Source organism: Ochotona princeps, chromosome 2 (genome assembly GCF_030435755.1).
Source record: "Ochotona princeps isolate mOchPri1 chromosome 2, mOchPri1.hap1, whole genome shotgun sequence".
Taxonomy (NCBI): domain Eukaryota; kingdom Metazoa; phylum Chordata; class Mammalia; order Lagomorpha; family Ochotonidae; genus Ochotona; species Ochotona princeps.
Genome location: NC_080833.1, coordinates 42,108,830 through 42,134,247, shown reverse-complemented (window position 1 = coordinate 42,134,247; position 25,418 = coordinate 42,108,830). Strand labels below are relative to the sequence as shown.

General features: G+C 45.2%; 1 protein-coding gene across 1 annotated transcript in view; it reads right to left on the bottom strand.

The window, feature by feature from the left end:
- Positions 1–25,418, bottom strand: part of ZYG11B (zyg-11 family member B, cell cycle regulator) — a 64,878-nt gene that overhangs the window by 2,179 nt on the left and 37,281 nt on the right. Inside the window, exons 6-13 of the mRNA XM_058655259.1 lie at positions 22,201–22,265; positions 21,056–21,155; positions 20,794–20,844; positions 14,929–15,090; positions 14,771–14,818; positions 4,880–5,077; positions 4,706–4,758; positions 2,165–2,262 (exon numbers count right to left, since the gene is read on the bottom strand). Coding sequence (XP_058511242.1) covers positions 2,165–2,262; positions 4,706–4,758; positions 4,880–5,077; positions 14,771–14,818; positions 14,929–15,090; positions 20,794–20,844; positions 21,056–21,155; positions 22,201–22,265 — 775 coding nt within the window. The remainder of the gene's footprint in view (positions 1–2,164; positions 2,263–4,705; positions 4,759–4,879; positions 5,078–14,770; positions 14,819–14,928; positions 15,091–20,793; positions 20,845–21,055; positions 21,156–22,200; positions 22,266–25,418) is intronic.

The following is a 25,418-nucleotide window of genomic DNA, read 5'->3' as shown; positions in this document are numbered from 1 at the left end:
TTTGGGACCCTGCAGACCTGAAAGGGTGCGGGAGACCTGAAAGAAGTTCCTGGCTCCTGGCTTCGGATTGGCTCAGCTCAACTCTGGCCGTTGTGGCCACTTTGGGAATAAACCTACAGATGAAGATCTTTGTCTGTCTGTCTGTCTCTCTCTCTCTCTGTATATCTCCCTTTCCAATAAAAACAAATAAATCTTTTTAAACATTTCCTTGTCAATTTCAAAGAGGAATCTTCCAGCCATTGGCTCACTCCCTAAGCCAGGCCAGTCCAAAGCAGAGCCAGGAGCTTCTAGGTCTTTCACCCCAGCAGCCTGGCCCCAAATACTTGAACCATCTTCCACTTGTTTCTCAGGCAAATTGGTGGGGAGCTAAATCAAAATGGGAACAGCCTGGATTTGATCAGACACCCATATAGAATGCCAACTTCGCAGTCAGAGGCTTAACCTGAGGGGCTATCACACTGGTTGGTGTCTCTTCCCCCCAACTTCAGCACCCGCTCACACTTTTTAAAAATAACTTTTCTTAAATCATTTCTAGATCTCCTCACAAAAGAACTGAGATCTTAGGATGTTTTTGCACTTAAATTTTACCTGTTTTGTTACTAAACACTAGCATGCTACAGCTAGATCAATACCTTTCAAAGATGTTATGTCTACAGTACAAGGCCCACACATAAATCCACAGACAACTAACAAAACATTTCCTCCTCATCCCAGGCACAGACAATCTAGAGAATAAAGTAATAAGAATCATGGTCACAAGTAGCTTTCCTTTGACTCAAAATCACAAGTAATGTACTTTGATCTATTTCCTGTGCACTTTTAAAAAAATATTTATTTTTATTGGAAAGGCAGATTTACAGAGAGGAGAGACAAAGAGAAAGATCCTCTATCTGTTGGTTTACTCCCCAAGTATCTGCAATGGCCAGAACGGAATCAATTTGAAGCCAGGAGCTTTTTCCAGGTCTCCCATGTGGATGCAGGGACCCACGGCATGGGGCCGTCCTCGACTGCTCTCCCAGGCCACAAGCAAGGAGCTGGATGGGAAGTGGAGCAGCTGGGACACAAACTAGCACCCATATGGGATTCTTGCACTTGCAAGGCGAGGATTTAGCCATTGAACCATCACACTGGGCCGTAGAGTACCTATGTTTGAGTCTTGGCTTCACTACATTTTTTTTTTTAAATATTTATTTATCTGTATTGCAAAGTCAGATATACAGAGAGGCGAAGAGATAGAGAGGAAGATCTTCTATCTGATGATTCACTCCCCAAGTGAGCGTAACGGCCAGTGCTGCACTGATCCGAAGCCAGGAGCCAGGAGCCAGGAGCCAGGAAGTTCCTCCAGGTCTCCCACATGGGTGCAGGGTCCCAAGGCTTTGGGCTGTCCTCTGCTGTTTTTCCAGGCCAGAAACAGGGAGCTGGATGGAAGTGGGGTGGCTGTGGGGATTAGAACCAGCACCCATACGGGATCCTGGCGCATGCAAGGCAAGGATTGTAGGCACTAGCCCACGGTGTGGGCCCTTTGAATTCACTTCTAATTCCAGCTTTCTACTAATACAGATCATGAGGGGCAAGTGATGATGGTTCAAATACCTGCGTCCCTATCATTTGTGTGGATTTGAGGAGTAAACCAGTAATGGGAGCTCTCTCTTTGTGTCTTTTGTCTATCTCTCTGCTTTCAAATAAAATGAAAATAACTTTTTAATTAAAAAAGGTAAGTTGGTGTCTTTAAAAATCACTTCAATAAACAATTTAGAAATGGTTTTTCCAGGGCCGGAGTTGCGTCATGCCAAATTAAGCCACAATCTACGTTGCTAGCAACCCATATTAGCAATGGTTTAAGAGCAAGCTGCTGCATTTGTGATGAAGCTTCATGCTAATGTACCTGGAAAGGCAACAGATGATGGCCCAAGCACCCCTGTACCCACATGGGAGACCCAGAAGAAGTGCCAGGCTCCTGGCTGTGCCAGGCAATTGTACCCATCTGAGCAGTGAGCCAGTGGAAGGAAGATTTCTTTTGCTTTCTCAGTCTCTCTGTAACTCTGCCCTTCAAATAACTAAAAAATAAATCTTGTGGGTTTTTAAATTTTTTTTGGTAAAACTTTAACAAGAAAGGAGAATTTTACATAAAAGAGCAAATCACGGTTTCCTGCATGGTACATACGATTCTTGCTGCAGACATGTTGCATGGCCCAAACTGCCCATAGCTGAACTCCAGGAGTTGTAAAACAGCCAAGTAAGGGGAAGAATGGATTAAAGGACCTAAAGGTTCAAAAGGAAAGAATCAAGGTTATATATCCTATGTTTGGCATCATTTTCTAAAGCAGCAGCTCACAAATTTCCATCTGAGAAATTTCATTCTATTATTTGCAAATTAATATAAAGAAGCCATAGAAGATCATTTCTTTGTTCCAGAAAGAACATGTCTTAGTACAGAGGATGGAAGCTTGTTAGAACACAGAACTAAGAGGAAACATTTTTCAAAGTACTTTTCTGGTTGAAAGACACACATTTGCAAACTAAGAGAGTTTGAAAACCAACTAGTAGAACACACATCCTAATGGTTTGAACAGAAACAATGGGGCATAATTTGGTGAAATAAAAAATATTGACAACATCAGCATTTAAGAGGTAGGTAACAAAAATAAATTGTTCCAATGTTAACCTGTATCAATCTTTTGGGTAATCAGTAACTGGGCTATCAAGTTACCTAATTATCATAAACTGGGTTAGGCATCTACCGTGCACTTTAATCAATGATTGTAAACTATTCAACCAAGCCAAAGTGGTACCACTTCTAGTTCCCTTAGTGCTGACATCTTGTTTTACACTTCTCTAGAGCGATCTGATGCTTCCTATTCCTAAAATCTGCTCCTGCTTATCTTTTAAAGGCCTTCTGCCACTTTCTAGTGTGGATTTAAAAGCTATCATCTAAAAATTCTATGCAAATATAGCATAATGGCGAATTATATCTGATTCCCATACTATCACCTCTTGGGTATAAGTTGTTTTTATCTGGGAACCAAGTCTTGTTTTTGTTTTTGTTTTTTTTAAATTTATTTATTTTTATTACAAAGTCAGATATACAGAGAGAGGAGAGACAGAGAGGAAAATCTTCCGTCCGATGATTTACTCCCCAAGTGACCGCAACGGCCGGTGCTGCGCCAATCTGAAGCTCGGGAACCTGGAACTTCTTCCAGGTCTCCCATGCGAAAGCAGGGTCCCAAAGCTTTGGGCTGTCCTCGGCTGCTTCCCCAGGCCACAAGCAGGGAGCTGGATGGGAAGTGGAGCTGCCAGGATTAGAACCAGCACCCATATGGGATCCCAGCGTGTTCAAGGTGAGGACTTTAGCCGCTAGGCCACGCTGCCGGGTCCTGTTCATTTGTTTTTTAAATTTGTTTGCTTGATAGACAGGATGGCACAAAGAGAAGAATGCCTACAGTACCCAGGGCTGACTAGGCTGAAGCTGGTAACTCAGCTAGCTCTCTCACATAGGTGGCAGGAATGCCAGTATTTTGGCTTTCATCTACTTTCTCCAGGCACGTTAGTAGGAAGGAAACTGGATTGGCAATGGAGATGGGACTCAATTCCAGTTTCTCTGATATGGGATGCCGGTGTCCAAAGTGGCAACTTAACTCACTGCACCACAACACCCACTCCTCTTGTTCATGTTTGATATGAAGATCTTGGAACCAATTCCTGACAACTGTTTTTTTTTATTATTTGTTTATTTTATTTTTATTTGAAAGGCAAGGTTATAGAGAAAAGAGGACAAAACAGATCTTCATCTGTCATCTCACTCTCCAGACAGCTGCAGTGGCACTGGCTGGACCAGGTCTGGACCCGGTTGAAGCCGGAGACAGGGACTACTTCCAGATCTGACACATTTGTGTCATACTCTCATGGGTGGCCAGGCTCAAGCCTCTGGGGCATCGGGCCATCCTCTGTTGCTTTCTCAGTTGCACTAGCAGGGAGCTGGGTTGAAAGTGGAGCAGCTGGAACTAGAACTGGCATTCCAATATAGGAAGCTGGTGTTGCAGGCAGTAACTTAGCTTATTGCACCACGAAACTGGTTTTTTTTTTTTTTTTTTTTTAAATGGGACAAAGACCTAGCTAATGTATTCCCTCCAAGCCAGTATAACATTTCATATTAGATCAGTAAAATAATCCAAACTTGTCTTTAAATCTACTCATCTTTTAAGGCATTTTTGACAACTCCTCATACACACAAAGACACGAACACTCATCCACAGATATCTAGTTCTAGCGCACTAATACGGTTCATCAGGATCCCAAATTATGGTTCACTTCTCATAGTTTTTCATCTAATTATATCAATTTGTAGTTCTACCCTTTTAGGTTTCTATTTTTTACTGCATGATTATAATCACAGATGGCAGTGGGCTAACCAGTTAATTAAATCAATTGAAGTTTACACTGCCAAGGAGTATAATTTTTTTTTTAAAGCCAGAACTAGAAGCATGGATCAGGCACAGCATGTAAGATGTTTCTGGCTTCAGCCTGGCCCAGCCCTAGCTGTTGCGGTCATTTTGGAACTTTACCAAACAGAGGGACTATCTCTCTGTTTCTCTGCCAGAACTAAGGTATACAGATGCCTGAGAGACAAATTATACATCTAGCAGAAATTATCTCAAGGGAAAAAACATGAGGTCACTGGCTTAATATTAATTAACATGTTCTTTACCTGTATGCTACCATCTCACAGTCTGGAGTTGGCCATTTCAAAATAGCTGAATGCTGGAAGACACAAGACACACAAGAAAGGATCGGAATGTTTAACTCTGCATTATAAGCCTTCAGCAGTTTAACCATCATAAATGTTGTTTGTATGCTTCAAAGGCACACCCAATGACCTTACCAAATCATCCAGAAGAGAATTTCTCTGGCTATGGCTTAATGTCCAAGCCTGTTCACCTCTGGATATTAAATGAGCGATTATTCCAGCTGCAAAGTAGCTAACTTCCACTTCAACACTGTGCAGCAGGCTGCTGATGTGGTCTATAAAATCCTTCCACATTAATTCTGAATGCAGTTCTTGTACTTCAGCTATATTGTTCTAGAAAAAAGAGAAGAAAGAAAAACCAAGTAGGTAGTATCTTACAGCAGCACATCTGGCTGTAAAAATTAAACAATATGTACAATCCATAAGAGAACTGTTTTCAGATAATGGAGAGAAGGCAATTACAGAAATGAACCCCTTGGAGAAAGTATTCAAAGAGAGCTGTTTCCAAATTGCAGTTAGAGTTAGGAGAAACTAAAGAGAAGCCAGTAGCTTTCTTTTCCTTTTTTTTTTAGAGATTTATTTATTTTTATTGAAAGGTCAGATATAAAGAGAGGAGGAGAGACAGAGAGAAAAATCTTCCATCCGATGATTCATTCCCCAAGTGGCTGCCACAGCCACAAGCAGAGTGCTGGATAGGAACTGGGGCTGCTGGGATTAGAACAGGTGCCCATACGGGATCCTGGCACATGCAAGGTGAGGACTTTAGCTACTAGGCTACCACACTGGGCCTAGCCAATAGCAAAACCGTAGAACACAGTCTCAGGAAAAAAGAAAAAAAAGTTCTAGTAAGAAAAGAGCAAAACTGAGCGCATACAGGAGTTCCTTCAACTTGTTACATGAGAAATGATTAGAAATGGGATGAAATTCCATGAATTCTGCACAAGAATCACCAGAAAGCAGTACACAGACAAATCATTCAACTCACACATAGTTAAGATAGTTCACATTCTGACCAGAGTGAAGAGCTCTCATAGTAAGCAAGGCATTTGGCAGTAGTGGGTTCAAGCTATGGATTAGCCCTATGTAAGCCACTTTAAAAAGGCACATAAACAAGCTACACGAAAGAGTAACTTGATGTGCAACATTACTGAGCATCTGAACCAATCACAAAACTATACAGAGGAAAAAAATTAACATCCAGCAAGGTGGAAATGTCAACAATAACTGGCACCCATCAGAAATTACCAGATGTTCAAAGGGTAGGAAAATTATTTATCACCAGGAGAGAAAGCAATCAATAGAAACAGAGTCAGAGATGACAGATTATGGGATGAGTCAAAGACTTAGAACAGCAACTATGATTCTCTAACAGATGAATGGATACACAGAATGTGATACAAACACATTGGAATCTTAGTCAGCCTTGTTTGATCCTTAACAACAAAATGGATGGAATGAAAGTTATTGTGTTAAGTGAAATAAGCCAAATACAGAAAGACAAGTAGCACATGTTCTGATATATTAAAACTAAAAAAAAAGGAAAAAAATCTGAATACAGAGTAGAGATCACTAGAGGCTGGAAAGAGTTGGCAGGGAAGGGGAGGGATTCAGAGAAGCTGGAAAATGGGCACCAAGCACCAGTGCAGCAGAAGGAACAAATTCTAGCATTCTGCAGCACAGTAGGGTGACCATCGTTCACAATAATGTGCTGAAATATCACACTGTAGGCAATAAATATGTAATAACTACATATTAAATAAAAAGCAAAAATATACTAAAAAATATGACCAGGATGAAATGAAAATAAACAGTAGGGGAAAAAAATGAAACCTAAGGAAGACCTAAGTAATTGCTAGAAAAATCACAATATGTGAAATGCAAGATAGAATAAATGAATTTAATAGAAGATGAAATGCTAAAGAAAAACTAAAGAACAAAAAAATAAAAAACAACCAAGCTAAGCACAGAAAGAAGATTGGGGAAAAGTCAGCAAAGGTCTTTTGTGACCTGTGGGCTAGTATCAAAGAGTTTAACATACATGGAGTTCCACAAGGAACAGATACGGAAAGATACTGAGTGGAATAAGGGCTAAAACATTTCCAAATGATGACAGTTACAAAGCCAGAGATGGGTGTTAACAGTGCAGTGACTTAACCTCCTTGCATTCCACACTCGAGTGCCATTTTGGGTCCCAGTTTCTCCACTTCCAATCCAGCTCTCTGCTAGTGCTCCTGGAAGGCAGTGGATAATGGTCCAAATATTCGGGCCCCTGACATCCATGTGGGAAGCCTAGATGAAGTTCCTGTCTCTTGGTTTTGGTCTGGCTCAATCCTAGCTGTTGCAGATATTGGTAAGTGAACCAGTAGATAGAAGATAACTTCTCTCTCCCTCTGACTGCCTTTCAAATAGGGAAACAAATATTTTCTTAAAAATCAACAAAATGAAACAATTAACAGAAAAAAAAATTGCCCTCTTGTACTATAGTAGCCAAGCAAAAAACAAAGGCAATATAAAAGACCTTTTCACACAAACAAATCCTAATTGAAAATGAATCACTAGTATGCCCTTTGAAATGAGAAATAAGGTGGGGGAAATAATATGAGAAATAGGAAATTAGGAAACATGAATTTGTCATTTAATTTTTAAATTTTATTTATTTGCGAGACTCCCAACTACTGGTTTACTTCCCAAATGCCCACAGCAGCTGGGGCTGGGCCATGCTGCAGCCAAGAATTCAAGCCAATCTCCTATTTGAGCAGCAGGGGCCAATTATTTGAGTCATCACCTGCTGGGTCCCTGGGTACACTTTAGCACCATTTCAAAATCAGACTCTCTGATATGGGATGCAGGCATCCCAAATAGTGTCTTTGCTGCAAGCTCATATTCCCATCTTTCCTGAATTTCTCATGTTAAATGTTTGGGAGCAGGCATTTTGCCTCACAATAAAGATATCTGCATCTGACATCAGTGTGCTTGGGTCTGATATTTGGATCCCCTCCTAATTTCAGCTTCCTGCCGATGCAGGTGGTGGGAGATATCAAGTGATAGCTCAAGTGACTGGATTTTCTGCAAACAGGGAACCTGGACTGCCTTTGTAGCACCCAGCTTCAGGCTGCTTCATCCCAGCTGCTCCGAGAATCTGGAGAGTGAACCAGGAGACTGGACTTTCCTCTCTGTCTCCTTCTCAAATAAATAAATAAATATCTAATAGAAGATTGATGAGGATTCCTGTTTTGGGGAAAGATGGGGTAAAAGTAGCCCAAATTACACTTCTGACTGAAACAATTGAAAAAAAAAATGAAACATCAGTTTTCAAGATAGTGGACACTGGACAATAAAGGACAACAACCCTTGGAAATGGAGGATGCAGTGAGAGTTTCCTAGTTATCTTCAGAGGAGGTTCTAGGCTGTGGCACAGGGATACGGAACTGAAGCAGAGCTCAGCGCACCTAGAGCAGATGGAGTCCACAGCCCACAGAGACTAAGGTGATTCACAAGACGGCATTCCAGAAAGACGCTCAACTGCACAGGGAGAATACAGAGCAGTAGTTACGCAAGCACGAACAAACTCCCTGAGGACAGAAAACCACCAAAAGGATGAGAGGGAAGTGCCCAGAAAAACGCATATTCTCACCAACTAGTAAAGAAAACCTCTACTCACACTGCACCATGGAGAGAATTCAGGACGTTCTTATTTCAGAATAGAGAATAATTAATCCTAGGCTGGTCATGACTCTGGGACCTCCTAGTCATTCATAATACAGCCAGAGCCATCAAACTCTTGAAAGTAAGTTAATTTCATTCCAGAACAAAGTCTAAGAATATTAGCAGGAAAATAAAAATACCTAGAAACCCAGTAAGTAAAATTTACAATGTCTGGCATCCAATCAAAAACTATAAGTAGAAAAAAAAATTTGTGAATCATATCTGATAAGGAAATGATATCCAGAATGTAAAAATAATTTTCAAAATTTAACAATAAAAAATTAAGAGATGGATAAATGACTCCAAAGAAGATACATAAAGAGCCAATAAACATGAAAAGATGCTTACCATCACAGAACGATTAGGAAATGCAAAATCAAAACTACAGTGAGGGCCCAGTACAATAGCCTAGTGGCTAAATCCTTGCTTTGCACTTGCCAGGATCCCATATAGTCACCGGTTCACATCCTAGCTGCTCCACTTCCCATCCAGCTCTCTGCTTGTGGCCTGGGAAAGCCATGGAGGTCGGCCCAAAACCTTGGGGGGTCCTGCACCCACGTGGGAGACCCAGAAGAGGCTCCAGGCTCCTGGCCTCGGATCAGTGCAGCACTGATTTTTGTGGCCCCTTGAAGAGTCAACCAGCAGATGGAAGATTTTTCTCTCTGTCTCTCCTACTCTCTGTGAATCTGCCTTACCAATAAAAATAAATCTTGAAAAAATAATGAAAATACAATAAATCTTATTTTATCACACAACATTTTAAAATAAATTAAAATCAGGTGGTGTCGTAGCATAGTCGGCTAGTCCTCAGCCTGCAGTTCTAGCACCCAATGTGGGTGCTGGTTCATGTCCTGGCTGCTCCACTTCCAATCCAGTTCCCTCCTATAGCCTGGGAAAGCAGCAGAGGATGGTTCATGTGCCTGGACCCTTAGACCCACACGGGAGACCCAGAGGCGCCTGGCTTCAGATTGTCTCAGCTCAGGCAACTGTGGCCATTTGGTAGTGCCCAAGAGGATAGAAGATCTCTCTCTCTCTCTCTCTCTCTCTGTAAATCTTTCAAATAAAAATAAAGAAACTTTAACAATAAGTTGATTCACTAATACATAGTAGGCATATGAAGAGTTAAGAAAACGTGATTCATTGTGGGCGGAGCCCAGATTAAGCTGAGCAACTGAGTGTGGCTGTGGCTGGGAGAACCTGTGCTGCACCAGGCTGCCTGCTGGGGATCCCAGCTCTACCACTGCTGGGTGGGGAGAGGATCCTGGGCTTGACCAAACCTGAGGTCCGAGAATTTCCACTGTCCACAGCGACCATGCTGGGGACGCCTCTGGGCATGCTCAGGACCATGGCTCTGCCCACCACTGCCATCTTGGAGAGTGGAGCCCAGATCAAGCTGAGCCACAGAGCGGGTACCTTACTCTCCCAGCCACAAGACTGTTGCTGTGAGAACCCATGCCATGCCAGGCTGCCTGCTGGGGATCCTAGCCCCATCTACCACTGCTGCTGGGTCGGGGGCAGGGTCCTGAACTTATGGGTGGCTAGTGCGCCAGCTTGCACTGGGCTTGGCCCTCTGACTGCCCAGTGGCGAGCTCTACGGTCTTGGAGGTATCAGTTACTGCCTATGGACATCCATGGACAAGTATTGTATGTGTAGGTGAAGAATGAATCCAGAGGGACACCCAATGACAAAGCCACTGTACTTGCAGGTAAGCAAGGGGACTGAGACGTGGTGGTTTCAAGGAAAGAGACCTGAAGATAGTTTGGGGTCAGACTGATGGACCAGCCCACATGGGAGTCCTGAGCTGGGCTTGTTAGCATGGAACATGGCTGACCACCACATGCCAGTGCACATGCAAGCTATGGCTGGGGGCCTCTGCCAGTACCTAACAGTGAATGTCAGATCAGAGGATGGGTCATCTCAGACTGGGTCATGACACCAACTAGCACACAAGAGAACCAGGTCCAGGGGTGGATTCTGTGGGGGACAAGTGGGCCCAACCCTATGGAACTACAAGTCCCACTGGTTAGCTTGAGAGTTGCAATGGTGATGGGCTGAGCTAGGTGTGACCATGTAACTTACTGATATTCACCGCTGCTGGGGCTGAGAACAAGGGGACAGGTCCAGGCTGCAGCACCCACATGAGCACCCTAAAACAGGGTGTAGGGTAGGCTGGGCCGCACCAGCTCATACAAACGCCTGGACGGATGGGGCAGACCATGGCAGGTAAAGGCCAAGCACCCGATGACAAGCGCGAGATTTGGGTCTGAGAGTGGCCTGAACGGGGGAACCTGGGAAACTCCCCTAGTGGATCATAGCTTCCACTGATGAGCACGTGGTTTAGGCCGGGGTGTTGGGCAGGCTGGGCAGGGTAGCTCCATTCGTCAGCAAGTGTGTGAGTTGGTTTTGGAAGGGGGCAGATCAGGCAGGGCCGAGCAAGCCATAGCCTATTGGTAAGTGCAGAAACCAGAATGGAGTGCAGATCATGCCGAGCTAAGCTGCCATACCTACTGGTCTGCATGAGCCAGAGATGAGAGCAGACTGAGCAGGACCTGGTTGCAGTAGCACCTGCCAGTGAGAGCAGGGACTGGGGTCAGCTGGGCTAGGCCAGGTTGCAGCTTCTGAAGGCAAAGACCAAGACAGGGGAGGGCCTGTGCCAAGCTGAGTCAGAGCAACCACTGGCACGCACATCTGTGGTTGGGATCAGGCCTGGTCGGGGAGCTAAGGGAACATCCTGGCTGGGTTGTGGGTCCCACTGGTGAGCACAGGGGCCGGAGTGGGGGTTGCAATCTCCCTTGGCATGGTGTGGACTGGGTCTGGGGTGTGCAAAACTGGTGCACAAACTGGTGCTCATGAGAACCAGGGTGGGTGTAAGATGGGCTGGGATAAGCGTCTGCCCTTGTTGAGCCGTGTATGCGCAGTGCCTGATTGTGGACTAGGCGTGGCTGGGCTGTAGCACCCAACAACAAGAAGCAGAATGGGTGAAGGCTGGCCGGGAAAGGCCACTGTTACTGCTAGGATAGGAGGTGGACTAAGTATGGTTGGCCCACGGACTCACCGGTGTGCGCGAGATCTGGCATTTGGAGAGGTTCTGATGGATGAGCTTGGGAAACTCCTCTGTTGGGACACAGTCTGTGCAGGAGAGCCCGAGAACCAAGAAAGGGAGCAGCCCAGACCAAGCCAGGTTACAATACCCATGGGCTTACCTTTGGCTCAAGTCAGGGGCGAGACAGGCTGAGCCAGTTCATATCACCCACTGGCAAATCCAAGAGCCAGAATGGTGTGTGGGTCATACCAGGTCAGGCCACAGTAACAGCTGGGTCACATTAGGGATGGGACTATGGGTTGGCTGGGTTGGCTAGGCTGCAGTCCCTACCAGGATGAGTTTGAACTGGGGACTGATCAGGCTGGCCCAGGCTACAGCACCCACTGGTAAATCCCGAGGTGAGGCAGGCAATGCCAGACTAAGCTGCAGTGCCCAACCAGCACACATGAGACCAAGGGGAGAGTGGGCAAAACTGGTAATGGGGTTGCAGGGAGCTCCCCTGCTAAGCCACTATTCCTACTGGTGAGCGTGCTTGCTGGGATGGGGGCAGGGCTACACCACCTGTTGGCCTGCATGTAAGCTGGATCAGAAACAAGCAAGGCTAGGCAAACTGTACCTTCTGGTACATGCATAAACCAGAGTGTCTGTGGGTTGAATGGGCTTTGCTGCAGCATCAGCTGGCAGATGCTGGCATGGGGACAAACTCTGTTGAGCTATACTGTAGAACCACCTGGAGAATGCAAGATCCAGAAGTGGGAGTGAGCATATTAGGGAAACAGTGGACAACTCCCTCTTGGGTTACCACTCCCACTGGTGAGCATGAGAACCGGGACTGGGATAGGCATGACTAGATAGAGAATGGCACCCATCGGCAGATGTTTGGGCTGGATAGTGGGGATGGTTGGGTTGAACTAGGCTTCAATGCCCAGTGACATGTATGAGAGCTGAATGGATGTGGGACAGACTGGACCAGTCTGCTGTACATATTGGCAAGCACGGGAACCAGGGTAGGAAGTGGGCCTGGTGAGGGATTGATTATTGCAGGTTATTCTCACTAGGCTACAACTCCCACTGGTTTGTGTGGGTCTGCGTGTGTGGTGGGCAGGATCTGACTGGACTGCAACATCCATTAGTTTGCGCAGAAGAAAACTGACAACTGACCCAGCAATTAACAGTGTGAGTGTAGGCTGATTTGTTCGACAGACTGTGCCAGACCCTGTATTGGCATGCATACACAAGAATCAGATCTGGGATCACCTCAGATGAAGTTTCTTTGGGGATACCCCCAACTGAACTGCTGGGTTCAGAACTCCAACCATGGAGAAAATTGCAGGTTCCATGGTCTGACCGTGGAATGCATGTGTCAGAGTTGGGCCTCCACAGTGGCTCAGATGGCACAGTGGACAGCATATCCAGAAGCACACGGAGGACTTGGCAGTACATTGGAGACTGCAGAAGACACCTGGTACCACAACAGAGGATGGAGGACAGGACAAATCAATCAACTACCCAAGTCAAGTGTTGGTAGTGAATACCTAGGCAAGTGGAGTCTCAAGGTGAACTATGTCAGTCAGTGGATTCTGGAGAGATTTCATCGTGATTGGCAACAATACAGAACTTTTGAACTATCAAAACCACTTGAGAAGGAACTTTGGAGCATGCCCCAGATTGGGGAGCCTGGGATGGTTGGGAGGCTAGGTGTGTCTTCTCCCCTTATTTCTCCCCTCCTCCCAGATACAGGAAGGAAAAAAGAGAATGTGAGAACAATGGTCTCACCCACTTTCCTCATAATGTGAATAATCATTTGAAATTGAGAAGTGACATAGATAATCAAGTTAATAAAGACAGATATTAAAATAGTTATTATACATTTATTTCATATATTCAAAGAGTAGGAACATGGAATACGCAGAAAATACTCCTGAAGACACAGCAGTGGAAACTATCCAAGCAATAAAAATAAGATATAAAAAAAAGGTAAACAAGGAAAAGAACACCAATGAGGTGTCGGACAGCTTCCAGCATCATAACATAAAGGAAGCCAGAGTCTTAGGAAGCGACCACCTGGGGTAGAGAGGCTGCAAAACATATATATATATATATATATACACATATATATATATATAAATTTTTTTAAACAAGTAATGGCCAAAATATTTGCAACTTTATGAAAACTATACACTTATAGATCCAAGAAGCTCAATGAATTTCAAATATAGGAGACAGGACATTAACTAAAGACACATCAAACTAGTCAATATGGAGGCCCTGCACAATGGCCTAATGCTTAAATCCTCGCCTTACACATGCCAGGATCCCACATGGACGCCAGTTCGCATCCAAGCTGTTCCACTTCCCTTCCAGCGCCCTGATTGTTGCCTAGGAAAACAGTAGAGGATGGCCCAAAGCCTTGGGACCTTGCACCCATGTGGTAGACCTGGAAGAAGGTCCTGCTGTCTTCAGATTAGCTCAGCTCTGGCCACTGTGGTCACTTGGGGAGTGAACCAGCAGATGGAAGATCTATCTGTTTGTATTTACTACTCTCTGTAAATCTGCCTTTCCAATAAAAAATAAATCTTCAGAAAAAAAAAGTAGCCAACTAGTCAAGATACTGCTAATCTTAAACCTTAGAAAGTTCAATCCAGCATTGTGGGCACAGCAGGTTAAGCCACCAACTGTGATGCTAATATCCCGTATCAGAGAAGTGGTTCATGTCAGTGTTTGGTATGTACGTTGGCTGGTGCAGGGGCAGACTGAGCCTGACCTAGCACCAGCTGGCACACATGAAAGCAAGGTCTGAAGACCTCCCAGGTAAGGTTTCTAAGGTGGTTCTCCAATTAGACTGCTGTGCCCAATACCTGACCTCAGGAAAAATCACAGATATATGGTCCAATCCTGGAGCACTTGTTACAGGACTGGGCCACTTCAGGTGCTGACTCTGCAAGAACGGAGAGCATACCCAAATGAACGGAAAATATAAGACAGCCAGCTTACCTAAGCCAATAGAAGATTTTGAGTACCTCATCACAATGTGGAAAGTGGGACAGTTTGAACAACATTCTAGGCAAGGCTCTTCAACAAGCACCTAGGTCTGTGGGCACACTGAAGTAGACAAGGACAGCCAACAGGCCTTAGAAAGAGTTTCACACCTCTAGTTTAACAAAGCCAACAACCTCTCAGAACTTGAATCAAGACTATTCAAGTGACACCTTTGAGTACCGCATCAGATAGAAGATAAATACAGCTTTGTATTTAGCAGAGAATGTATATATCTTACCAAAAGTCCTAGGACTTTCTGTTGAATGGATGACTCAGTTGGAAAAGACTGCAAAAAGGAAAGAAAAACTTTTACATAAAGAACTAGATATAATAAATCAATGTTTTAAATAAGTAAACCAACAAATGCCAAATTGTAAGCTAAATTCCCATTCTAACCTCTAGAACCCTCATGAAGAGTTCTAACCCCTGGTTCTCAATAAAGTGTCTGCAAGTGGTTGGGGACTCATCTGTGAGGTTCCAAAGTGCACTCAAAGTAAACTTCAATGTAGTGTCCACTGAATTCTGATTGGTTTTCTGCTTCACTATTTGAAGAAGTTGCTGAAAGGAGGAAAAGAGAATTTTTTATTATTGAATTATTTTGGAAGTTGTGATTACTAATAACCTGAATCGAAGAGACAGTCTTATGGCTTAAAGTCAATTCCCATAAATGCCTATTTAATACAACAGCCTCAGATAATGGATTTTTCTTTCAACAAGAAGAAATACTATATGATTTTCATTAATTATTCTGACCATACCTACCATATAATCACCTGTAATAACACTTAAAAGACAGAATAATTGAAGCTATGGAATAATTATCTTAAATACCTTTTCCAGATCCTAGAACTGAAAAAAAAAAGATAAAAAGGGAGATGAATGAAGCTAACATTTATTACATATCAGCAAGCTATACCTGATGCTGCTATCGCCATATTTTCAAGGGAATAAATTGAGTCTGAAAAATATTAAGTAATTTGATCATAGCTTGGTGAAAGAAGCCCTAATTATTTTATTTACTTTTATTTATCTGAGCTGCAGACAGGGAGAAAGAGACAGACATACTGACAAAACTCCTATCCAGAGTTCATCTCTCAAATACGTATAATAGGGCTGGGCAAGGCCAGAGCCAGCAAGGAATGAAACTGAGATCTCCCAGGTTTATCAGGTCAGTTGTTTGAGCCATTACTGCATTTGTGAGAAGCTGGAGTCGAAGAGCTAGAGCCAAGAATTAAACTCAGATCTTCTAGTAGGGATGCCTTAACTGATAGGCTGGGCACTTGCTCATAGAAAACTTACTTCAAACTAACTCCCAAGTTTTCAGAAAAAAAGGAAAGCAGATCGGCCTTGTGACACAATGGAATAAGCCACTTGTGACATGAGCATCCCATGTCCAACTATTGGTTCTGGTCTTAGGTATACCAGATGCAGCTCCCTGCTAATGTGCCTGGAAATGCAGTGGACATGGCTCAAGGATTTGGGACCCTGCCATCCCATGGCAGATCAAGATGGAGTTCCTACTTCAAACCTGTTGTAGCCATGTTGGGAATGAATCAGTCCATAGAAGCTCTGTCTGTATGTCTGTCTCTTCACTTTTGTCATTCTTTCAAATCATATATGAACCAAAAAAAAAAAAAAAAAAAAAAAGGAGGGGGGGCTTAATGCAATGACAAGAAAATTAAAGTTCTGGGGCCCAGCACAGTAGCCTAGTGGCTACAGTCCTCGCCTTATATGTGCTGGGATCCCATATGAGTGCCGGTTCATGTCCCAGCTGTTCCACTTCCCATCCAGTTCTCTGCTTGTGGCCTAGAAAAGCAGTAGAGGACAACCCAAGCCTTGGAACCCTGCACCCGCATTGGAGACCTGGAAGAGGATGCTGGCTCCTGGCTTCAGATAGGCTCAGCTCTGGCCACTGTGGCCAGAAACAATGGATGGAAGGTCTATCTCTGTCTGCTTCTTTCTGTGAATCTGCCTTTCCAATAAAAATAAAATAAAATCTTTTAAAAAAACTTACAACAGCTGCTATTCAAAAAAAGAAGAAAATTAAAGGTCTGGATTACATGTACAGAAACAATTTTGAAATTCCTATTCTAAATCATTTCTAGCAGCATTTTATCTTACAAAGTTTAAGTCTGAAAGGTAAATGGCTTAAGAAGTATATAAGGGGCCCCAGTGCAACAGCATAGTGCCTAAATCCTCACCTTGCATCAACCAGGATCCCATATGGACGCTGGCTCGTATCCCAGCTGCTCCGTTTCCCATCCAGCTCCCTACTTATGGCCTGGGAAAGCAGTGGAGGATGGCCCAAGGTTTTGGAACTCTGAACCTGCATGGGAGACCTGGAAGAAGTTCCTGGCCTCTGGCTTAGGATCAGTTAAGCCCTTGCCATTTTGGCAACTTGGAAAGTGAACCAGATGATGGAAGATCTTTCTCTGTCTGACTCGCCTCTCTGTAAAATATGATCTGCCATCCCAATAAAAATAAATAAATCTTTAAAAAAATTGTGTGTGTGTGTGTGTGTGTGTGTGTGTGTGTGTGTACATTTATTGCTTGGGGTCAGTGCTGTGGCACAGCTACTTAAGCAGTCACCTGCAATGCTGGCATCCCATATGAGTGCCAGTTCATGTCTCTGCTGTTCCACTTTCAATCTACCTCCTTGCTAATACACTTGGGAAACCAGCAGAAAATGGCCCAAGTACTTGGGCCCCTGCACCCACAAGAGAGCCCTCGAAGAAACTCCTGGCTCTTGGTCAGCCTGGCCTAACCCTGACTATTGTGGCCATGGTTGGGGAGTGAACCAATGGATGAAAGCTCTCTCTGTCTCACCCTCTCTGTGCCTCTGCCTTTCAAACAGATAAATGAATCTATAAAAATGTATTTTTTTGAGAGGCAGAGAGAGACAAAAAGCTCCCTTTCGCTGATTCATTTCACAAATGGTCACAATAATTGCTGGACCGGGCTGAACTGGGAACCAGCAACTCCATCCAGGTCTTCCACATGGGTAGCAGGACTTCAATTACTTAAACTTTTACCACTGTCTCCCAGGCTGGAGTCAAGAGAGGGCTGGGCATTGAACCCAGGCAGGACGTGGACATCTTATCCACTAATCCAAACACCTGCTCCCAGGGGGAAAAAAGTTTAAAGAACATAAACATTTTAGGTACAATTAGATAATAGCACAGTAGTTAAGAGTGTGGCACCAGAATCAAGTTGCCTGAAGTTCCTATTATTTTTAAAATTGTTACTAAGGACAGAGACAGACAGATAACCTTCATTGGCTGGTTCACTCCTCAAACGCCCACAACAGCTGGGCCTGGGCCAGGCTGAAAACCTGGAGACGAAAACTCCGGGTGTCTCATAAGGGAGGCAGAGACCCAAGTACTTGAGCCATTACCTGCTGCCTGTCAAGATGCACACTAGCAGGAAGCCTGGCAGAAAGTTGAATAGCTAGGACTGCAGCCAGCTACTTTGATACGGGATGTGGATACTCCCAGCAATGACTAAACCTGTTGTGCCAAAATGCCTACCCCTCTAGTATCTTTTCAGAATACACTAAAATTGTGTCTACATAGCTGCTTTTTCTACAATTCTGTGAGTCTGTTATGTATAGGAATTATACATTTAATTTGTTGTGAATCTCTAACATCTAATAATGTGGAGGTACATGATGGGTACTCTCTATATAAATATTTATCAAATGACTAATGCGCTCAGTATATATATAACTTTTTCAATGTTTATTGATTTTTTTTGTTTGAAAAAGAGCAAGAAATTGATCTTCCATTCACTGATTCAGTATTTTTTTTTTAAAGATTTATTTATTTTTACTTGAAAGTCAGACTTACAGAGAGGAAGAAACAGAGAGAAAAAGAGCTCTTCCATCAGTTGGATCACTCCCCTAATGGCTGCAATGGCCAGAGCTGGCCCAGTCCAAAGCTGGAAACCAGGAACTTCAGGGTCTCCCATGTCAGTGCAAGGGCTCAAGACTTGATCCACCCTCTGCTACTCTCCCAGGCCATTAGCAGGGAGCTGGATTGGAAGTGAAGAAGCCAGGACTAGAACTAATAGCCATAAGGGATACAAGTGGAGGATCAACCTACTTTGCTACCATGCCAGCCCCAGGTTTACTTCTTAAATGCTAGCAACAGCCAGGTTGAGCCAAGAAAAAACCAGAAGCTGGGAACTCCATCCACGTCTTCCATGTGAGTGGCAGGAATCCAAGTACTTGTTCCATCATCTGCTGCCTCCCAGCATGCGTTGGCAGAAAGTTGAATTGGAAGCAGTGTAGCCCGACTTTGAACCAGCACTCTGATATGGGCTGCAGGCATCCCAAGCAGCAACTAACATATTTCACAACACACACCCTTATGTGTAAGTTATGGAAGAAAAAAAAAAGGAGTTTCATTTAACCTTTTATTGTACTAGCACTGTTTCAAACATCTCATACCACAATTTAAAAACAAACAAAAAAGGGATTTATTTATCTGGGGCCAGCATTGTAGTGTAGCAAGTTAAGCCACTACCTGTAATGTTGACATCCCATACAGGCGCTGAATTGAGTCCTGGCTGCTCCACTTCCAATGCAGCTCCCTGCTAATGGCCTAGGAAAAGCAGCAGAAGATGGCCCAAATGCTTGGGTCCCTGCCACCTTTGTGGGAGACCCATATAAAGATTCTGACTCGTGGCTTCAGCCTGGCACAGCTTTGGCTGTTGCAGCTCTCTGGGGAGTGAACCAGTGGATGGAAGCTCTCTCTGTCTCTACCTCTGCCTCTCTCTTTGTAACTGCCTTTCAGGGATCCTTACAGGATGCTAGGATCATAGGCAGCAGCTTTACCTACTACACTACTGTACCAGCCCCTTTCTAGGATTTTAAAAGGAAGTTCCACAGGTAAAACCACTGCTTGCAGTGCTGCCATCCCATATGAGTACTGGTTCATGTCCTAGCTGCTCCACTTCCAATCCAGCTCCCTGCTAATGGCTTGGGAAAAGCAGTGGAAAATGGCCCAAGAGCTTGGGTCCCTACCACCCATATGGGATACCTGGAAGAAACTCTTGGCTTCTGGCTTCTGGCTTTGGCCTGACCCAGTTCTGGCCATTTGAAGTGAGCCAGCAGATGGAAAAAAAATCTGTCTCTCCCTCTGTCTCTGTAATTCTAAATTTCAAATACATACATCAATCTTAAAAATGAAAAAGAGTTGCTATCTTACATATTTTACCTTAAGCTCTCTTCAAATCCTCTTAACTCCTCTCTTAAAAGTATTTGAACTATTATTTCCTCAACTGATTATAAGCAAGCAAAATAATTGTATTAGCTATTTTTTAATATTTATTTGAAAGGAAGAGTTACAGAGAGGAGAGACAGAGATCTTCCATTTGCAGTTCACTCCTCAAATGGCTGCAATGGCTGGAACTGAGCCAATCCAAAGCCACGAGCCTGGATCTTCTTCCAGGTCTCACATGTGAGTGCAGGAGCTCAAGGTCATGGGCCCTCTTCCACTGCCTTCCCAGGCTACAAGCAAGGAGGCTGGATTGGAAGTCAACAGCTGGTACTTGAACTAGCACCATTTTTGGAGGCTGGCACTGCAGGCAGAGGCTTAACATGTTACGCCAAGACACTGGCTCCTTTCTATTTAAATTACTTGCTTCCCTAAAGTATCACACACAATATCATGTCCATAGTGGTCTGTACTTAGAAACAGAGAGATTTTTGCATCCACTGGTTCATTCCCAAAATGGCCACCACAGCCAGGGCTGAGCCAGAATAAAGCCAGCATCCAGGAGTTTCTTCTGGTCTTCCATGTGGTTGCAACAGTCCAAGCACTTAGGACATTCTGTCCTGCTTTCCCAGGCATGTTAGCAGGGAACTGAATCCTAAGTGAAGCATCTGGGACGTGAATCCATGTTCATATAGGATATCAACATCTCAGCCAACAACTTTACCCACAGCACCACAACGCAGGCCCCCAAAACTCAAAGAATTTTAAAGTAGGCAGTATCTTTTATTTATTCAAAATGTTTATTTACACATTTTCTCTGAAAGGCAGAGAGATGAAGAGAGCGTCCATCCACTGGCTTACTTACCAAATGGCCACAGAGATAGGAGCATCCCAAGCAGCATCCTAATGGCTGCGTCAAACACTGTCCCCAGAAGCATTTTCTTGTTTTGAAATACACGTCAAGAGAAAGACAACACTGTCTGAAAAAGTGTTCACAAGTGAGCACTACCTAGTGTGGTGGGCACAGAGCAGGTGGTGGACTTACCCTGACGATGAAGAGCTCAGCCCCGAGCTGGGCAGTCTGTTCAGTAGAAAGCTGTAAGCAAGCATAAGACAAAGTAAACAGCCAAGGATCGCCTCTGGGTGTCCACCATCACTCACCGGCAGGCTTCAAAGGTCAGCCTCAAACCTCTAATTAACCTGGAATTCTGAAATATGGAATGTAGCTTGAATAGGCAGGCAGGTAGAGAGGCTAGCAAATTTTTCTGGCACAGGAAAATAGCAACATTGGACAGGAGTTGAGGTACCTTGGCAGCCAGGATGGAAATGATCGCCACTGCCATCCTTTGCATGTTCTGGTCCTCATGGTTGCAGAGCCACTGCATGACAAGCTTGGCTGCCTCAAACCTGGGAACACATCGAAGGGTTTATGAAGTGATACTGGGTGCCTAGGCAAGGGACAGAGCTCCAGCTTGGGACAGACACTACAACCCAGGTGCAAAAGAAGGGGAAATACCTCTTCGCTGATGGGGAATAACAATTATACTTTGTGTTTCCAAGATAGTACCTTCTTAGTTCCAATATTTTGCAAAGAAGTAACAATGTGACCAAAACTAACAATTTGGAAATAAGATGCAACTATCTGCTACTTTATCTTCGAGAATTACAACATATATTTTTTAAAGATACACATATTTATTTGAAAGACAGAATAATGTGAGAGAGATTATAGAAATCTCCCAACAACTAGTTCACGCCCTTTTCCATAATTTCCAAGACAGCCAAGGCTGGAACAGGCAAAGGCAGGAGCAAGGAATTCCATCTGGGTCTCCCACATGGGTAGAAGAGGCCCAGTTAGTAAGAAGCTGGACTAGGAGTACACTAGTCAGAACTCTGATATGGAATATGAGTGACCCAAGCAAAACAAACAAAAAAAACAAACTCAAGGAAAGAATTAAAGAAGTGGGCCAGACTGTTATCACGAATGTCATTAAATTAGAGAATTCAAGCAGTAAAATAGAGCAAGTATAGACAAAACTGTGGTGCAGCCAGTTAAGGGACCTCTGCAGTGCCAGCACCCATAAGGGCACCAGTTCAAGTCCCAGGTGCTCCATTTTCATACCCATTCCCTGCTAATGCACCTAGGAAAACAGCAGAAAATAGTCCAACTACTTATGTCCTTGCCCATGCTTGGGAGACCCAGAAGAAGCTTCTGGTTCGTGGCTTCCACCTGGCTCAGCCCAGGCCACTGCAGTTGTCTGGGGAGGGAAACAGCAGATAGAAGCGCTCTCTCTCTCTCTGCATGTCTCTCCCTCCATTTCCTAACTCTGACCTTGAAATAAATAACCCTACCCACTTCATTAATCTTTCACCAAGGTTATACTAATTGATGAGAAATGACTCCATGCTATTTCTGTTTTGCCACATTTGAAGTTCTGGGGCTACTACTTGCCTGTTAAAAGGAACATCTTGAAGGATCCGGTCGCTGCAAAGTGAAAGGAGGCAATTCTTCTGTAACTAGATATACAAAGGGAGGAAAAAAGAAATGAATAAAACATCAGTTTATTGTCCTTTAGCAACATTTAATCTATAACAACAAAAAAAAAAAGCAGACAGATGAACCACTAGTTACTTATTATTATTTTTTTAAAGATTTTATTATTATTGGAAAGCTGGATATACAGAGGAGGATAGACAGAGAGGAAGATCTTCCATCCGATGTTTCACTCCCCAAGTGAGCCGCAATGGGCCAGTGTGCGCCGATCCGAAGCCGGGAACCAGGAACCTTTTCTGGGTCTCCCACACGGGTGCAGGGTCCCAAAGCTTTGGGCCGTCCTCAACTGCTTTCCCAGGCCACAAGCAGGGAGCTGGATGGGAAGTAGAGCTGCCGGGATTAGAACCGGCGCCCATATGGGATCCCGGCACGTTCAAGGCGAGGACTTTAGCCGCTAGGCCACGCCGCCGGGCCCCTGGTTACTTCTTAAAACCTTCATCCTGCCCACCTACTGAAGGCTGACTTCATTGGGCTCACATTAAGTTTACTTGCACGTGGGCCTGGCCTTAGCTCAACTGGCTAAATCCTTACCTCACAAGTGCCAGATTCCATATAGGTGTCAGTCAGTGTCCTGGCTGCTCTATTTCCTATCCAGCTCCCTGCTTGTGACCTGGGAAGGCAGTAGAGGATGACTCAAAGCCTTGGGGCCCTGCACCCTCACAAGAGACCCAAAAGCTCCTGGCTCCTGGCTTCAGATCAACTCAGCTCCAGCCATTGCCATTTGGGGAATGAACCAGCAGATGAAAGATTTTTCTCTCTTTCTCTCCTTCTCTCTATAAATCTGATCTGCCTTTCCAATAAAATATATTCATCTGGGTCTCCCACGTGGTTGCAGGGTCCCAAAACCTTGGGGTGTCCTTGATTGCTTTCCCAGGCCAAAAGCAGGGAGCTGGATGGGAAGCAGGGCTGCCAGGATTAGAACCGGCGCCCATATGGGATCCCTGCGCGTTCAAGGCGAGGACTTTAGCCACTGCTACACTTTTGTGCCAGACCCCAGTGGTGGGAACCTGAGGGGAAAACACAAGGACCTTTCAGGTTCAAAGTGAAGCACCAGCCCTTGTGGGATAGCACAGCTAGGGTGGTTAGTATTGACCAATGTCAATTACCACTCACCAGCGCACACTAAAGCTAGGGCTGGGGGGCCTGCCTGGCAGGGCTAAATCACAGAACTCACCAATGAGAGTGAAAATGGGATGGGTAATGCTAGACTGGGCCCTAGCACTAACCAGCATGCAAGAGAACTGAGTCTCAGGGCAAATTCTGTGTGGGGGGGGAGGGGGAGGTAGGCCCATTCAGCTGGTTTACTTGGAGCTGGCGGTGGTGACAGGTTGAGCTTGGCATGAACATGGAATCCCTGGACACTCATGAGTATCGGGGTTGGGTACAGGTTAGGCTGTTCCAGACTGTAGGACCTGCAGACACACCCAAGAATATGGTGTGGGTTGGGCCAGACCACAACATCCACTGCCCATACATATGCAGGAAGGAGGGGGGAGCCTATGACCGGTAAGGTCCTAACATCCACTGGCATGGGTGAGATTAGGGTCTGGGAGTGGGTCTGGTGGGAGAACTAAGGAAACTCCTCTAACGGGCCATTGCTCCCACTGGTGAGCATGTGATTCAGACCTGGGTGTTGGGTAAACCAAGCAGGGTAATCCACCTGTCCACATGTGTGTGGTGTGGTTTTGGAAAGGAGTGGACTGGGCAGGGCCAGGCCTACCTTAGCTCACTGGCAAATGCAGGAGCCAGACTTGAATATGGGGCATGCCAGGCTAGGATATCACACTTGCTGGTTTGCATGAATCAGGTATGGGAGTGGTCTGGGCAGGGCCAAATTGTAGCACTCACCAGCAAGAGTTGGGACTGAGGGTAGGCTGGGCCAGGCCTGACTGCAGAATTCGATGGCAAAGGTCAAGAAAGGGGATGGGCTATGCAGAGCTGAGTCACAGCATCCACTGGCATGTATAAGATCTGGGGCTGGGAATAGGCCTGGTTGGGGAGCTAAGAGGATACCCTGGCTAGGCTGTACTTCCACTGGTGTATGCAAGAGCGAGAATGGGGGTGGTGGTTTGAGCTAGACTTGGCTAGAATCTCCCTCAGCATGGGTGTAGACCAGGCCTGGGGCGCACCAGACTGGGCTAGTCTCCAGCATCCACTGGTGCTCGTGAGAGTCAGAGTGGGTGCAGGACAGGCTGGGCTAGGTTTCTGCTCCCACTGGGCTACATGAGAGCTACGTCAGAGCATGGAGCAGGACTGGCTGGACTGTAACATGCAACAGTAAGAACTGTTCTGGGTATGGGCCAGTTAGGCAAGGCCACTGTTCCTGCCAGGGCAGCAAGTGGGCCAAGTCAGACTGGGCCAAGAACCCACCAGTGTGCATGAAATCTGCCACTGAGAGAAGACCCTATAGAGGAATTTGGGGAATTCCTTTGTCAGGGCACAGTCCCTGCAGGTGAACACAAAAACCAAAGCAAGGAGCAGCTCAGAGCAGACCAGGTTACAGTTCCTGGCAGCATATGTGTGGCTCAGGTCTGGGGGAGGGGAGGCCAGGCTGGGCCAGTTCCTAACTGGCAGATCTGAGAATTGGGATGGGGTGTGGGACAGGCTGGGTCTGGCCACAGCACCAGCCAGTTCACATTAGGGCAGGAACTGGAGGCTGACTGCACCAGGTTGGGCAGCAGCTCTAGCCAGCATGGGCTGGAATGGGGGCAGACCGGGCAGACTAGGTCTGTGTCTACCGGCAAATGCTGAGGTGGACACAGGCTCCACTAGACTGGACCGCCGCGCTCACCAGCACATGCAAGACTGGGACAAGGAGTTAAGCCTGGTAGGGGAGTAGTGGGGACTCCAATGCTGGACCACTGCTCAGGCTGGCCAGCATGAGAGCTGGAACTGAGGGCAGACCAGACTGGGCCGGGCTGCAACACCTGTTGGCCTACATGTGAACTGGGTTAGGAAGAGAGCTAGGCTGGGGTAGCCGATTATATCCACCAGGACAGGAATGAGCCAGAAAAAGGGCAGGTGGGCTTGGCTTTGCCGCAGCATCAGCTAGCAAGTGCTAGGACTGGGGGCAAGTCCTGTCAAGCTAGACTGCAGAACCACCTGGAAAGTGCAAT